The 17,585-nt window shown below is 41.4% G+C and overlaps 1 protein-coding gene across 1 annotated transcript in view; it reads left to right on the top strand.

Annotated features, from left to right (window-relative positions):
* BCL2L10 (BCL2 like 10) overlaps positions 1-16,276 on the top strand; it is a 38,234-nt gene extending 21,958 nt beyond the window's left edge. Inside the window, exon 2 of the mRNA XM_044078825.1 lies at positions 13,988-16,276. Within this exon, the coding sequence (XP_043934760.1) occupies positions 13,988-14,110 (123 nt within the window). The 3' untranslated portion in view covers positions 14,111-16,276. The remainder of the gene's footprint in view (positions 1-13,987) is intronic.
* Positions 16,277-17,585: the final 1,309 nt, after the last annotated feature.

The following is a 17,585-nucleotide window of genomic DNA, read 5'->3' as shown; positions in this document are numbered from 1 at the left end:
CTGAACAGGAAGATGAAGGGACTGGTATGGGGTTTTCTCCTCAGATTACTGATTCAGACTCTGAGGAAAGCTGTTTCTTATTCTCCCTGTGTGTGTGTGGGGGGGGGGGTTCTCTTTCTCTGAGGCTATTTCTGGAATGTGCCAGCGTTTTTAGGGGGAGAACACTGAGGTTTCTCAGTCCCTACACAATATTGTGAGCTGTGACAGAAGGAATTTCCAGAGTCTGCACCCACTTCTCCAGTTCTGGCAGCTTTGGGGGATCTGCATGTTACTTCCTCCAGTTTTCCTCATATTTTTAAGTAAAAAACTCTTCCCAAACGCGATCCAGCAGTTATAGCTTTAGTTAATCCTGCTGCTGGTAAAGACTTGGTCAATTTCAATTCTACTTTTCCTGATAAAGATAGGAAGATTAATTGGTAAGTATGTGCAATAAAAGTGTATGCTTCTGCAACTTTGTTTTTCAGAATTTTGAAAGGTAAGGCTCATACATTAAGGTTTGTCCTGACATTGTGAAACTGAAAGGAATGTTTTGTGTGCGGTTTCTTCTTGTGAGGAAAAAATCTGCTTTTAAATTTAATTTATTTTTTCTATTGTTTGTCACTATTCATTGCATACAGTGCATGTATGACTGATTACTGCTTAGAGTCATACTTGTTTACTAGGCTAACGACCACAAGGGCCTTTTTAAGCCTCTCCAATCTCTGACAAGTTCTGATACCCTTGATAAGTGTAAGCATGGGCCTGGGAAATTAATCATTTACAGGTTACCTGTTTGTATTAGAGACATACGTGCCAAACCAGGGATTAATTTCCCGTTTCCCATCCAACTGTCCAAGTTACACTTGAATTGGGTTAGGGTTACTTCAAGGGCGAACGCCACTAGTATGGTTTTGGGGAGGTTTGTGTGGCTGCATTTTTCAGAACCCCACTGATGTTAATGAAATAACCCCTAGATGCTGATGAAAATTTAAATTCTGCTTTGGATAAAGATTGTTTTTGGCCCATCTGCTGCAGAAGTGATAGTGTGATGACTTGCTAACTCCTAATCCAGTTTTGAGAAGAAACAGAGTAAAGATTCTCAACAAAAAGAGACATTTAAGAAGAAATGGCAGTGGAGTTCTAAGAAGAATTCTGGAAACTCCCCAAAACCAAGGACAGTCAATAAGTCAGAATAATTATTTTTTGTTTGTTTCCCCCCTCCCATCCAGGCAGTCCATTTTTTTTCTTCTAGAAAATCTGAATCTCAACTTTTCTGTTTGGCAACAGATTGGTCATCAGAACCTGTTTGTCTGAACTTTCATGAAGGTTACAAATGGTGATGAGAGAAAATCCCTCTTTCTGGGAGTAATTCCTCATCCTGCAGACTATTTTTTTTTTCATCTGTCCATTACATGCTGTCCCGGGGAATGCAGTGTAGAAAAGGGGTTTTAATCAAGGATGTTTTTAGTGTCAAGAAAATGCTTGGAGACCAGTTCTGGCTCACTGTTTCCAAATCCTATTTGTGACTGTGCCTAAATTCAAAATTCTTACTTCACAACCTGTTACTACTTCCTCTCTCAAGTTTCCTGGTAATACTAGATTTAAAGGATGTTTATCTCATTCCTATTCATCCAGACGGGTATTTCTTAGGGTTTTGTGTGTGTGGATCGTGTTATCAGTTCTCTGCCTTATACTTTGGAATATCCACTGCCCCAAGAGTGTTCGCAAAGTGTCTCATTCTAGTTATGACTCATTGCAGGCTACAGAGTATCCATATTTTCCATATTTAGACAACTTGCTTATTTTTGCAGGATCTTTTTCAAAATATGAGGAATCTCTAACTCTAGGGTGAGAACTCTTACACAAGCTGCGATTCCAAGAGAACATTCAAAAGTCTTGATTTCTCACAGGATTGTGTTTCTGGGATGTCAGCTAACCACTTCAGTTCAAAGAACTTTTCTTCCAGAGGGAAAAATAGATCTATATGTAGATTTTTACGCTCAAGCTTTGGTCACTGTGAGGGAATACCTTAGGAGTTGGGGTCTCATGACTGTTATGATTCTCCTGATACCCCTAGCAAAACTGTACATGAGAAAGATACAGTGGTGTCTGAAGTCTGGTTCCAGCACCAATGCCCCTTGGCTTTTAAGATCCCAGTGCTGGGGTTTGTTAGAAAAATCACTTGGTGAATACAACAGATATCCCTAATTCCAGATCTCCCCTTTTCCCTCCCTGTTCCAAAGCAGTCAGTCACCTCAGGCTCCTTGGACTTTGCCTGGGGGAGCAGTTTCATGAAGGACAAAAGTGCAAGAGGTGTGGGACACCAAGGACAGATGCAAGCACATAAATATCAGAGATGCTTGCCCTGATCAATGCACTCAACTCTAAATCATCTTTGGTCTGTAGGACCTGTTCAAGGTCTTAGAGACAACACTACAGTCATTTGGTAAATCTACATGTAAGGGGGAATAGGGGGTCTTGCCCCCTGCAAGCTAGTGGGTTAACTTGGTATATAGCTTCTCAGCATAATCTCATGCTTCACGTATGTTACTTTTTTGTCATAGCAAAGTTGTGTGGCAGGCAAGCTGAGTAAGACATGGGCGTGCAGATCCTTATGAATAGAAACTAGATCAGATGGTCTTCCAAGATTTGAGACATCTTTGGGGTGTTCCTCTCAAGTAGGCTTTATTGCCTCTTCTCTGAACTTGCAAGTAGCTCTTGAAGACAGATACCTTTCCTTTTCCTTAGACAGGAATGTTCTTCTATGCTTTTCCACCCTTTCCACTAATATCTAGGTTACTTTTGAAGATTCAGAAGGAATCCCCTAAGATCATTATGGTTCATAGGTTCATACTAGGCTATCTGCCCTAGGGCATTTATAAGCCTAGCCAGTGTGTGCTTGGCTTTCGCCACCCATTTTAAATTCATTTTGCTATGCCCTTTTTCGAGGTTAGTATACTGTGCCTCTGTCTAACAGTGACACAGAAGTGATACCCGGGGTAAACCTACGATCTCCCATCCACTCATCAAGATTCCTCTTGAAGAGAGTCAATGAGGGACTCTGCCTAACTCCCTTTTCACCCAGACAGTTGTGCTATTCCCTTTTGGAACTTACCAAGAGCAATTACCATAAGCTTCTTCACAGACTGTTTGCTCACACAAGAACAGAGGTGTTTGATACACCCTGACCCCAGTCAACTTAAATTGGCTACCTTGATGATAGGGTCATAATATTTACTGAGGATGTGCAGCAGGTGTTAGAGGCAAGAAAGCTTGGTATTAGAAAATCACATATTTGAAATGGGGAAAAGGTTTTCTAGTTGGTGCTAGCAAGCAGCCATCACCGTTTCAGGGATAGTTCTCTGGTTTTACAGTATTTGAGTACATTACTATTCAACGGCCTTTCCTACTCTTCTGTCAAGGTTCATTTATTGGCCATTTCAGCATGTCTGCCCATGGAGCCTCCTCTTTCAATACTTTATATCAAAAATTAGGGTTTTACAATAGAGGCCTCCAAGAAAACCGGTGCCCTCTCCTTGGGATCTTAATTTTGTGTTTAGAGAGGCCAACACTTACTCCATTTTAAACTCTCTTAGCTGGCTGACGTGAAGTCCGTAACATGACTAACAGTTTTACTAATTGCTGTGAACTCTACAAGGAGGCTGTCTGAGTTGCAAGCTCTTATGGTGAGTCAACACTTATTTTCCACAAGGACATGGTTTCTTTGAGAACTAATCCTTCTTTTGTGCCAAAAGTGGATAGTGTTGGCTTAAAGTAAACTGATGCCATCTCCCTGTTTGTTTTTCTGAACCCAAAAAGTGAGGGCGAAAGGATGTACACAGACGACTCTGGCATTGTCTTAAGAACTTAATATTTCAGATCTTTGGACCAATTGTTTATTTCATGTGAAGGTAAGAGGGGGCAACCTGCGTTTAAAACAAATTATTTCCAAATGGTTGTCTAAGGCTATTGCCTTTTGTTGTACTCTCCATAGCAAAACTATTCCAGGCAGAGTCAAAGCCCACTCTACCAGAGTGCTGGATTCATCTAGGGCTTTTTGGAAAGGGTTGGATCCTAATGCTTTCTAGAAGCTGCTACTTGGTCCTCTATACATACTTTTACAAAGCTCTATAACTTGATTCTTTCCCTAGGTCCAGATCAGGCTTTACTGTGACCATTTTCTAGAGGCTCCTTGACTCTTCTCCTTCAACCTACCAAGTGCAGTTAACTAAAGTGATCTACCTATACAACTGTGTAAGTAAACTTACCATAACAGATGTTTGAATGGTCACTGCTGCAGTATTCGCTCCCTCCGTCCATCCATCTTGTGTTTTTGGTGTGTTTATGCCAGGGTATAGTTTTTTTTTTTTTTTTTTTTTTTTGCTCTTCTAGTATTGTCCTTTCAGGGCTCAGCCTCCCTCTGTGTTGGCAGGAAAGCTCTGAGGGGCATGGCACCCAAAGTTGTCTTTTGGTTAGCTCAGCTCAAGTTACATGACGGTGTGAAATGTGCCCTTAAGCTTTGCAAGCTGGCTGGCTGTTACAGGTTATATAACCCATAAGGATAAGCCTACTGCGGCAGTGATATTTGAAAATTTACTGTTAAGTTTATTTACATAACTGTACTTTCTAGTTTCATGGTTATTTCCAGACTCTGTAGGACACATTTTAGCATCATGTTCATATAACCCATTACCACTTTCTGCCCATTTGAAGCAGAAATGCAGCATCCCATCCCAACAGGTGTTCGCTAAGAAAATGTTGCAGAACAGTGTTTCATTTTTGCATAAAATGGATTCAAAAAGTTTTCAAACCCCTATAAAAAATACAAATAAAACCGTAATTAGTAGTTGACTGGTAACTCTTGACCCATGCTTCCCCTTCAGAATGAGTCATTCATTCATTATCTTACACCAAGTTTATCCTGTTCAGGGTTGCTGAGGGTCTGTGATTTACATTAGCAACTGGTGAGTGTAAGAGTGAATCAGTCTGGCAAGATGTTAATGCATTGCAGTATAAAGTTTGTAAAATTCCAGGCCCATTCCCTCCCATGAGTACACAGTATGCTACCTCAGCCCAGAGGGTCCATGAAATGAAATTCTAAAGCCAGTGACCACTTGTAATGTACACTCCAGACGTACACCTGCAATGCCACTACTACCTCCTCCCCATTGATTATGACAAGCTGACAACAGCTGGTCAGTGCCTCACCATGTCAATTCCTTTTGATTTTCCAAGAACCTGATCTTATGGTACTTTTGTTAATCATCTGGTTGGGTCTGTTTTATCCCGAAGTAACTGATTCCTGAAGCTCTTTCCACCATGCCTGCTCCTTCCTTGTTTTCCCTTAGAGCTGCTTCAAGAGAATGTTATCCTCTTAACGGCATCTGTACCCAAGTAAATGCCTCCAAAAGGCATCACAGTTTGAACTTGAACCTTGGAATGAAGACCTCTTTGAATAACTTGCTGAGGAGTGAGTGGGCCCCTCTGTTCTTCTGTGGCCGTAGTACACCCAACATCTTTCAACATTAGTATCTTATCAGTTATGATGCTGTCATAATTCATGTTGTGACTACATAATGAATTTGTAAAAAAATGGTGTGTTTTTGTTTTTTTTCTTTATTCTTTTTTTGTATGTTAACTGGTCATATTATAACCTCTGTACTTTCCCATTTATGCAGTACTTCTGTATTAGTTATTGTATTGTGGACCTTTTCTCCCCAGGCCTCTACTGGGGCACTTCTGTTGAACAACTGTAAAATAAATAAAATCTCAGTCCTATCTGCTGTGACGAATTCTGAGACAGCTGCTTTCCCAACTGTAAAATAAATAAAATCTCGGTCCTATCTGCTGTGACGAATTCTGAGACAGCTGCTTTCCAGGAGTTCATTTTCCTTAGTACACTTTATGCTACTTCTAGGGTGAGATCTCCTTCCCCTTTCATTGTATTTTGTGTATGCAGCAGTACAGCTTCTTTGGGTTTTTTTTTCCTTTAGAAGCTTTTAGAAGTACTCCTTCCATCTGTCTTTGATGTCCTGTGGCCTTGTGAGTAAACTGTTGCTGGTGTCTACATTAGAACCCCTAACTTTTTTTTGTTGTGTCTTTTGACTTTTTTCCCAGTAAGGGGTCGCCACAGCTTAACTCCAGTCCGCTAATGATCGGCAGTATATTTTTGCATGCTGAGTTGCCGGCCCTGACGCACAACCTTCAACGAAGATTCGCCCATTCACGCATGTCTCCACACAGAAGACGCTCTAGCTGAGAATCAAACAGGACAACGTCTTACTGTGAGGCGACAATGCTACCGCAGCACCACCACTAGAACCCCTAACTATTTTCCTCAAAAACGGTGATTCTTTTAAGTAGCACCCCCTTCCCCTCTGGGCAAGCTGTGGTGAGAGAACTTTTCTTAAAGTAGTCTGCCAGCTATCTTCTGTCCTTCCTTTGCATCTTGATACAGCTTCTTTGTGTGACATCTGAGACATTTCCCAAAGCTAATAATTTCACTGACACCTAGCGTTTTGCTGTTGACCACTGTCTTAGCCTCTTAAGAAAGAAAAGACATAGGCTATGAAGGAATACTGGCTGTCTCCTACTTCTAGTAGCTTTCTGATGTTCATCGTGCATACAGCTGCAGTCATAACAGATGGGTTCTCCTGCCGTCAGGCGGGTCCTCGGTCGGCCGAATTCCAAAGTCTAGGTCCGGCGTCGGTTGTCGTCACTTCTTCCCTGACGTCAGTGCGACTGGGGTATAAAAGAACCATCCGACGCCATTTTCTTCAGTCTTTCTTGCTGCGCAGTGCCCAAAGCAGAAGCAGTTCACAAGTGCCGGTCGGCCAGCTCCTGAGATTACGAAAAATTTGGAACTGAAGTCTTCTTAAAAGCTAAGTACCCCGTTGGGGAAACTTTTTCTTGCCTCAGACCGATGTCAGACAAAGTTAATAATTGTATTTCTTGTGGGAAGCAAATACCGCATAAGGATTTCCATTCCCTCTGTATACCTTGTTTAGGCCTAGACCACGACATCTCGGTCTGTCGCTTTTGTGCTACATTCAACAAAAGCACTATTAAGCGTCGGGCGGAGTTTGCCCAGCATTATTTTGGGAAAGCATTTAACTATACTATGTCTTCGGATACTCCGACTCCGGTTTTGTCTAAAAAATGCAAAGACGAGGACCGACATTCTAGGTCCGCGGCCTCTACCGACACCACGCCAAAGCCGACTACACATGGTCCGGTTCTCAGCGAGGCGCCTACGCAGCCCCTGATTACCGACGACACATCTTTGGCGGTGTCTCCTGTACCCGAGGTCGCAGGCTCCTCTGCCCACACCCTGACTACAGAAACCGAAGCCACACTTGGCGTTGAAACACAGAATGTGGACAGGTCCACCTCCACTCAAGGTGTCTTCAGACCTTCCTCTTCTTTCTCCATGGCTTTCACCAAGTCTAAAGCTACCATGCACCCTAAGAGACCAGCTACACAGGGCCCATCTCCAGACCCCATGCCTAAGAAACAGATGCTTAAAATGGCTGAGGATTTAATTACTCTAATCAGAGGTTCTCAGCCACCTCCGGACAAAAGACCCAGAGTGGAGGAAGATTCTCCCTCCTCTGATCAAGGCTCCATTATTTCAGAGAACTCTGATTATCAGGAACAGTCTTACTCCCCTTTTGAAGACTCTGATGCAGAGGAATCTATTTCTTCTGTATCCCCCCCTGAGGATTACTCATTTGGTGAAACTCTGCATACCTTAAGAGAACACTTCCACTGGGAAGGCCAGGATTATTCAGTTTCCAAGAAAAGGCTCAGGGAATTTCTTTTGTTACCCCAGCACAGGCCTCTGGCTATACCTCCTGTTCTGGACATCCTAGATGATGTTTACTCGGAGGCCTACCTTAACCTGGACTCTCTTCCTCCAGCTCCAGTTAAGCCTGACAGGTACTACAGGGTTCCTGACTCACACCAATTTCTATACAAAAGCCATGCTGCTGACCTAGAAACCATCTCAAAGGGGCCCAAGGGAGTTAAGGCCTCCATTGCCAAAAACCCATTGCCTTCCGAGAGAGATTCCAGATCCTTAGAAAGGTGAGGAAAAAAGGTATATACCATGGCTACCTTATCCATGAGGGCCTTAAACTGTCAGTTTCATATGGTAAAATACCAACAGTTTCTGTTATCTCAATTGAAAAGTAAAATGTCACAACCTGAACAACCAGACATGAAGGAGTTGCAGGATTTGATGCATAGTGCAGAACAAATGGGTAAACATACCTTACAATGTGGTTTTGATGCTCTAGAGGCCTCATGTAGAGCTGCTGTTACAGGCTCAGTCATACGTAGGTATGCCTAGCTCAAGGAACAAGCCTTGCCTGATCATGTCAAAGCTAAATTACTAGACGCCCCTCTTCAAAAGGATGTACTATTTGGGGCAAATGCTGAGGAAGTATTACGGAAAATGGAGGAAAAGGCTAAATCAATGCAAACTGTGAAAGAATTTCTACAGGTTCAACCCCCACGTTTTAGTAGAAATTGGCTTTCCAAAAACTGGTCCTTTCCTGCCACAGACAGACTCCAAAGAGGCAGATACAGGCACCTGAGGGGCAGAGGACAAACACAAGGCTCGTACAGAGGCAGACAATGGCAAGCTCCTACACAAAGAGGTGGTGAGGACAACTCGCAATCTTTCAGAAAGCAAAACCAATTACTTTCCCCTTTGCATGCCAACCAGGTCTCAAATGGCAGCCCCCTTAGGAGGAAAGCTGGCACTATTCTCAAAAAATTGGCATATTGTCACAAAGGACAAATGGATCCTGAACATTATAAACAGAGGCTACAAATTCCATTTTCATACCCTTCCAAAAATGAAAGGCATGCCAAACCTGCCACACAATCAAAGGGCAGAGGCATAAAAGCAAATTTCAGATCTTATAAACATGAAAGCTATTCAAGAGGTACCTACACACGAACAAGGTCAAGGTTTTTATTCCAGGCTATTTCTGGTGCCAAGGAAGGGAAAAGATTGGAGACCTATTTTGGATCTTTCCTTCCTAAACACATTCCTACTCATACCAAAATTCAAGATGCTCACTCTACAGCAGCTTCTTCCCATGCTGGGCAAGGAGTCTTGGCTGGTAACATTGGACCTCAAGGAGGCATACCTGCATGTCCCAATCAGACAAAATTGCAGAAGATACCTCAGATTTCTTGCAGGTTCAACCCATTATCAATTCTGTGCATTGCCCTTTGGTTTATCTACTGCGCCCAGAGTATTCACGAAATGCCTGGCGTCAGTAATTGCCTACTGCAGACTTCAAGGGATACAAATATACCCTTATTTGGACGACTGCCTGATCCAAGCGGACAGCAAGCACATTCTTCTGAAACATCTGGCTTATGTAATAATGTTATTAAACTCTCTAGGATACACAGTCAACAAAGAGAAATCAAGACTAATACCCTCTCGGAAGATAATTTTCCTGGATGTCAATTTGGACACACCCAGATGGCGTACCTCACGCCAGAGAAGCGGGGGCAACTAATTCAATATTTCAGAACACTGGCAAATTGCACCAGGCTGACTGCAAGGAAAATCCTGCAGGCTCTGGGATTCATGGCATCTTGCATCTTACTAATCCCATGTGCAAAGCTGCATATGAGAAAACTACAATGGTACCTAAAAAACATATGGTCTCAACACAGCCACAGTTTGGAAACAATAATACCACTAATTCCATGTCTGCAAAAGGAATTTCTGTGGTGGGCTCAAGCATGCCAAACAAACACAGGTCTTCCATTCAGCAAGCCTCAAGCAAATCAAGTCATCACAACAGACGCCGGACTACGCCTGGGGCGACATGACAGACCGGTGCATTCAGGGCAAATGGACCCAAAAAGAAAAGCACCTTCACATCAATCAAAAAGAAATGCTAGCAGTGATAAATGCTATTACAGCTTTCAAGGACCTTCTACAACCAGGTCAGCTATTGATAAGAACAGACAACACCACAGTTATGTGGTACATAAACAAGCAGGGAGGAACACATTCTTATCCCCTATGCAGACTGGCCATATCACTTTGGAACATGGTCATGGACTTACAAATGGAACTACAAGCACAGTACTTGCCAGGCAAGGAAAACACGCTGGCAGACAACCTAAGCAGGAAAATGACAGATCCACACGAATGGAAGTTGCATCCAAGAATGGGGAAGGCCAGACATGGATATCTCTGCCTCCCACAAAAATCATCAATTGACAAAATTCTGCTCAAGGATCTTCCATCCAAAGGCCTGGAGAGTGGACGCTCTTTCAGTTGGACATCAATGACAGTTTATGCCTTCCCACCTCTTCCTCTACTGCCCAAAGTCCTATTGAAGAGCAGACAGACCAAAGATGATCCTCTTTGCTCCGGACTGGCCAAGGCAACACTGGTACCCACTCCTGAGGAGCCTGACGCATTCCCCACCATGGACCCTGCCTCTAATGCCTCTTCTTCTGACTCAGCACAGCTTCAAAACTCTTCACAGTCAGCTGAAAACACTCAATCTAGCCGCATGGAAGATTCCTTAGTATCGCAGCAGGCCCTGCTCTCCAAGGAGGTGCAGGATGTCATTTTGGAGGCCAGAAGGCCATCAACTAGAAAAGCTTACTCTGCAAAATGGAAACATTTTTGTGTTTGGAATGAGAAAAAGGGCCAGTGCCCTGGAAAACTGAATTTACCTCAAATACTACAATATTTGGCTGAACTGCTAAGCAGTGGACTTTCGTTCTCCTCCATCAAAATCCATGCCTCGGCCATTTTTGCAGAATACAACACTGATCCACCTTTATTCTCTCACCCACTATTAAGACAGTTCCTCAGAGGGGCTAAGAATTTAAGACCTCCAAGAAAACAACCAATACCTGCTTGGGATCTTAATTTCATTCTGGAAAAACTGACTTTGCCTCCTTTTGAGCCAGCTGCCTCATCAGGTTTACAATATTTGTCCTGGAAAACAGCTTTCCTTCTGGCTATCACTTCAGCTCATAGAGTTTCAGAACTACAGGCTCTTATGGCTGTCCAGCCTTTTATCATCTTCCATCAGGACAGAGTTTCATTACGTACCAACCCGTCCTTTATGCCTAAAGTGGTATCCAGGGTAGCTTTAAATCAGGCCATACATTTACCTACTTTTTATCCTAATCCTCAAAACAAAAGGGAGAGATTACTGCATTCCTTGGACATCCACAGACAACTGCATTATTATTTGGACAGAAAAAACCTTTCAGAAAATCAGAACAGCTTTTTGTGGCCTATGCGGTAGGAGCTCAAGGAAAGTCAATATCCAAACAGACAATCTCAAAATGGATAGCCCACTGCATACGCTTTTGCTATTCCTTTCATGGCAAAACTGTACCTACAGGCATTAGAACTCATTCTACCAGGGCCACAGCCACCTCTGCAGCCTTCCTCAGAGGAGTTCCTACCAAGGATATTTTAGAAGCAGCCACTTGGAGTTCTGTGCATACCTTCTCTAAGCACTACAACCTACCATTATACTCCAAATCTAGAGCAGGCTTTGCCACTGCAGTCTTGCAGGGCATTTTGGCTCCTCCTAGCTCCACCTAGTGCCTACCACCCCTTTCTTAGCTTTGGGATTCTACCCATCTGTTATGACTGCAGCTGTATGCACGATGAACATAGTACAGTTTTGTACCTACCATAAATGTAGATGTTAGAGTGCTAATATAGCTGCAGTCCAGGTTTCCCTCCCCCCTTCCCCTCTAGGGGTCTTCTTTTATGGTGTATTTGCTTGCAACTACTGGTCTTTGATTATATTGCATTGCATTATTACATAATTTTATGTATTGCCTTCTTTCTGGGGGCACCTGACATCTGGGGCAAGAAAAACTGAAGAAAATGGCGTCGGCTGGTTCTTTTATGCCCCTGTCGCACTGACGTCAGGGAAGAAGCGACGACAACCGACGCCGGACATAGACTTTGGAATTCGGTCGACCAAGGACCCGCCTGATGGCAGGAGAACCCATCTGTTATGACTGCAGCTGTATTAGCACTCGAACATCTACATTTATGGTAGGTACAAAACTGTACTTTTAGCATGTTTCCATATATGGCTTGACAGCATATCTGTTGTCATCTTTACACATGCTGTTGTGATCCTGCCATTCTTTTTGCTGCATTTAATTACAATTCTTCCTGACTTGCTAGATTCTTGGATATTTCCTTGAACTCCTGTGCTTTTCATCCAGTCAACTTCCAGGTCGTCAGCCACTGCTTGCAGCTGAGTATGGCCACCAGTGGTATATGCTGGTTGACCATAATTATTCCTTACATTGAAGAAGCCTACCTGAGTTGCATACCAATCATTCTATGTGATGGGGAGGCCCTTTTTTCTCCTGAAAGACCATGTTTACCAGACAGAAATCTAGAATCTCTCCCTTATATTCCTCTTGCTCCAACTGTGTGGATGGTTTCACTGCTCATGTCTGTTTTGTCCCAGTATGAGCATTCCTGTCAAAATACATTTTTGTTTTTAATGAAGAGCTCTTGCAACTACTGCCTGAATGCCATATTTTCTTTACTGTCACAGCCGTGCTGTGGGGCATAGGCTGAAATCATGAAGACTGCTTTGATTGTCATGAGTTTGCCACTGGTTCTGATTTCATCCCTTTTTGTATTCAGAAGAATTTCACCAGAGTTTCCACACCCTTTCCATTCTGATCAGCCTTTAGTCATAGAGTCTGCATCCCAGGACAACGGACTTTGCTGTATTGCTCTTCCACTTAGGCTTCTGGCTACACAAGATTTCCAATTACCATCATGTCATCCACTTCAAAACTCCATCCTGCAGGCAATCTATATTCAGTGTAGTAATCTTGGTTCATTTTTGACATTTTGATGAGCAAAAGTCGCCTGTAAAAGCAGAAAATTCCTGTTTGGGCAAGTGAACACTGTCTGTCCAGTAGATTATTTTGATCCAGGCTGCTGGGTTTTATGGTGGGTACACACTGGTCAATAGGGAACCTAAACTGTTTGAAAGCAAGGGTTCATGGTGGCATAGGTCAGAGCTGGCTGGGTGCTCAGCTCACTTGCCACTGGCAAACCTTTGTTCCTGTTGGTGAAATTTCCAGTATGCAGAAATGACCTAGAATTGATTTTGCATTATCAAAGTTCTAGCCCTTTGACATGTAGTCCATGATCCTACCTGGATGATACTGCATACCAGATTTGATTCCAAAAGTGGTTGGTCTGCTCGACATATTCACCTGTAGGCACTACATAGTTTGTTGCTGCCTATAACTCAATTCATTTCGGGTGCATTGTGTTGGCATCCCTTGATTTGGGAGGTGTGGGTCTGTTAGGCAAAGAGCTTAACCATTATGGCACCATATCGTCTGTTCAAATTCTAATATGCTTTCTGGATCTCTCCTCAGACAAAGTTCACTTTTCTTCAAAATGACTACTTAAAGACTGCTTTCATAGTAAAGATGAAAAACATTTTATGTCTGGGGTCATAGCCTCAACATGGTCACACCAGAGTATAAAATCAGTTCACAAGATCCTCACATTTTGTCAGTCCTGGAGTAGAGGATGCCATGCTCAAAGATGTCTTGCAGGAAGCAACACAGAGCAGCTCTGGAGAGAGCAGTAACACAGTGACTTAAGACTGTGACCAACGCTGTCCATTGGAAGCCATTTTTTATGCATCTAATCAGTGGCATTTTCTGGTCAAAAAGGATACTTTTGCTCAGTTGGGTTTTGTCACTGACTTCAAAATGTTAATTTTGGAGAAGACCATGTTCAGTATCCACTGCTTAGTACTCTTTACTTTTCATTGCCTTCAAAAAACTCTAACCTGTTTTCAAAACTAATTGGAGGCAATTTTTTTTCCAGTGTTTGTATGCATGTATTGCTTATGGTATTATACTTAATTTAAATTTAATCTGTTTTAATGTTTAATTTATAGCAACAAGTCTGAAAATGAATGTATTTCTGCTTAATTTCAAGGCTGGATTCCGAAATTTCTTTGAAGCATACGCAGAACCTTATGATCCTACAGTTCGGAATGCAATAATGGCTGCAGCTGGATTTGGACTAGCAGGATTAGCATTTCTGCTGGCTGTGAGATAAAGTGAAGAATCTCAAAAAGAGTTGTGCAGTATGCAGTACAATATCTGTCACCAGCTGGATTTGAACTAGCAGGATTAGCATTCGTTGGTTATGCAGTAGAGAGATGCAGATTGCCATTATATCAAGACTCCTAGAGTGACTGTTTTTATTTTTTTTTTGCCCCAGGTATGTAATACATAGTACTAGACCACATAAAACATTTTCCATATGTGTTCTGCTGGACAGTTTCAGGAAAAAAAAGAAACAAGACTGCATTCATCATTCGATATTTGAAAAGGTGAAGCTAAATTTTTGTTGTTCTGTTGTCCCATTTTATACATGCAACTCAATGCAAACATTATTTGTATTGCTGATTTTAGGGGATCCTCTTTCTCTCCTATTACAGGCTTTATAGTCTTTCTGCCATTTTTTCCCTTTGTACTTGGCCCACATTTGGACTGGAATATGCAAAATAAAAGCTGCTATCAAGGGCCTTTCTTGGCAGTTCTACTACGGCCTTGGCCTTTCATGTTTTACCAAAATTTTTTTTTCCTGTAGCTTCTTGTGAAAAGTTTTCTGTTTTCTGCCTCTCTCCAGACAGAAGCTCTGATGTACTAGGTCTGTATCTATAGGGGGTGTGTAAGCAAGAAAACATGACTGCAGTAGGTAATGTTTTCTTTGGGAATGTCAGCAGATATGCTTACAGAGTCCCTGGAATATGCAACTTTTTCGAAATAAAAAGTTTTTTTTTTAAAGACCATAATGAATAATATACATAAGTCTGGAGATGAAGAGATGGTTTCCCTAAAGTGACATATTTGGGGTCTGATTGCAGTCCGTGATATGTTCTGAAGACTCCACATGTGTTTTGCACTAAAAAAGGTCAAATGAACAACTGGGTATAGCTACTTAACTACAGATAAATTTCACCAAAGCATTTCTGTATTTGCTGTTATAAAGCAGGAAACCATTTGTAAGTTCTGTTTTCCCTTTCAATATTTAGTACTAACCAACATTTTTTATCTGCATTTTATAACCAAGTCCTCTAATCTTTTTCTGATCATGTTGATTGTGGTCCGAATGATAAACTTGCAAGAAAAATGTTTTGAGTGGTTATGCCCTTGTACATGTTCACGTATGCTGAGTACCATGTGTAACTTAAATGCTGTTAACCACTTTGGAATGTTATATTTTAATATAATTAAAATGTACTGTTTTCAGCACAGTTTAATTCTTTTGAATTCAGTCCCGGCTGGCTGGGGTAACAAAACAATAATTTTTGTTTTAGTGCAAGTCATTTTCTTACCTGAGGGTTGTTTTGTATCTATGATATAGAATATTAATTTTGTTTCAGTATCCATTATCTTGGGCCAGAATTTTCAAAGCCAATCATTATTTCTCACTAGGTGCTATAGATCAGGACCAATGTTTGTATACAAATCCTTCCATGTTCATTGAAATGCACCAAAGTACAAGGTGCCCAATATGATTCTGTAGACGTGGGAGAATGTAGTGCATAATCTGCTATCGCAGTACGTTGTCATCTGTTGATAAAGACTCTGCCATTTATTGTGACAGAGAGTTGGGCCAGTAAAATGTGTACCTGTGTGGAACCTTGCCCATCTCCTTTGGCAGATTCTCTCTATTCCCACCTGATTTACAAAGCCATGCCCTGATAAAGCATGCTGCTATGGTCTCTGTGCTCACTGAGACTATTTGCATGGGAATGTATGAGGACTGGACATGGTGAGGTAGACCATTTTATGAATGTACTGCACATTTCTTCTCGCACAGTATTTAGTTTATCATAAGTGTATCATGGGTAAGACAAAAGCTGTCTGTTTTCAGTTCTGTATGTAAAAAGGATCCCTGTACTTAGAAATTTGAGTCACGCAGTCTTTTTGGGTTCAGGTTGAAAGCATATTAGTATGTCAGTTTGAACAGCAGTTCAGTTTTTTTACCCAGCCATCAAACATTGAGCATAAGACACTTTGTTATTAAAATACAGGAAATTAATGAAAATCTGCTTATTCATCATAAATATTTTGAGTCTCTGTCTTTCTGTTAATTTTCTGTTATAAATTCCAGCATGCTTTCCATTAATTAATATAGTGTTACACGGACAATGCCCGGATCTCAAGGACAGATGTACTTTGATGCAATAAAAATAAACCATTTTTAAAATAACTTTGTTGGTTTTCTTTATGATTATTAACATTTATGCATACAATAATAATGTTTAAGAGCCTTTTCATAGCAATCTGATTGTGAATGATTAGCCAGTTACCATTGTCAAACTGATTGCACTAACATTGTCTTAAATTATGATATGTGGAAATAACCTCTTGACCATCAGAAATGTGATCTGTAGAGCACTAGTCACTATTCTTCACTAACTTATTCTAGTCACTATTCCTCATGTGTGGCATGTGTTGGTGTTTGAGTTCACATGGTTGACATTCACATTGCAGCTTGTGCTACTGTATTTTATATGTGGTTACAAATGTTTTGTTATGCATGTCCCATGTACATTACATGCATGTTAGTGCATTCATCTCATGGCTGGACTAAGTTAAAGCAGACACTGTTTTACATGTTAAAGGACCAAACTGGTGTTTAGGTCATCCTGGATCTTCCTCCCTTGGAAAGGGTATGTTTTGGGACATGTAATGTTGCTTCTATGACAAAAGCATTCTTATTGGTGACAGTGCCATACTAATGTGTGCTTGCACTCAAGTCAGGATTTCCTGTTACTTTGTGACCACAGATATGGCGGTCAACATTGGCTCTGTGGAGTACCAGCATTTCTAATCCTAGGTGATAACTTGTCCAGAAGTAAAAATGCAAGCTTGTAACAAAATCAGTGGCAAAGTTTGCAAGAAGAGTATACATAAAATATTCAGTGGTATAGGAACATTCAAATGATTCCGAGTAAAATGGCATATAACTATATAAAACTTGTATACAAATGACACAAAAGCCATAATGTCACTATTGGAGCAATGTGGTAAAGTACCCATAAAGGGAAAAGCCCATAAGAGAAGAAAGTATTTTTCAAAGAACAATGCAACTGGTTTATACCTAAATAAGAACAAATTAAGTAAAGACCAAGTACAATTATGTGAGAAAATGGACTTGGAAAAACTAAGGTGAGACAGATAAGAATGCTCCATCATACAGACATTTTGCAGTTGTTGGGATGCATCAATGTATCTAGGCATGGCAATTGTGTTTTCCTGTCTTTCTATGTAACTTTTCTAAGTTAATCTGGGTTTAGATTGGGAATTATTATAGGTCTTTATGAAAACTAATAAGAAACCCACCTTGTTGATGCCAGTCCTTATGGATTAAGAGCCAGAGTGACTGAAACCTGATTTATTGGCCAAATAATTATCCAGCCCTACTGCAAGTAAGTTGTCAAATACATAGTATAAAACCAAAACCAGTGTGATGCCAGGTATTCCCATACATAAGTTGATTGCCAATTTCAATTTGT

The sequence above is a fragment of the Protopterus annectens genome, chromosome 7.part1 (assembly GCF_019279795.1).
Source record: "Protopterus annectens isolate FY-2018-M chromosome 7.part1, PAN1.0, whole genome shotgun sequence".
Classification (NCBI taxonomy): domain Eukaryota; kingdom Metazoa; phylum Chordata; order Ceratodontiformes; family Protopteridae; genus Protopterus; species Protopterus annectens.
The sequence above is the reverse complement of the archived record's forward strand: the minus strand, read 5'-3'. Positions and strand labels throughout refer to the sequence as shown.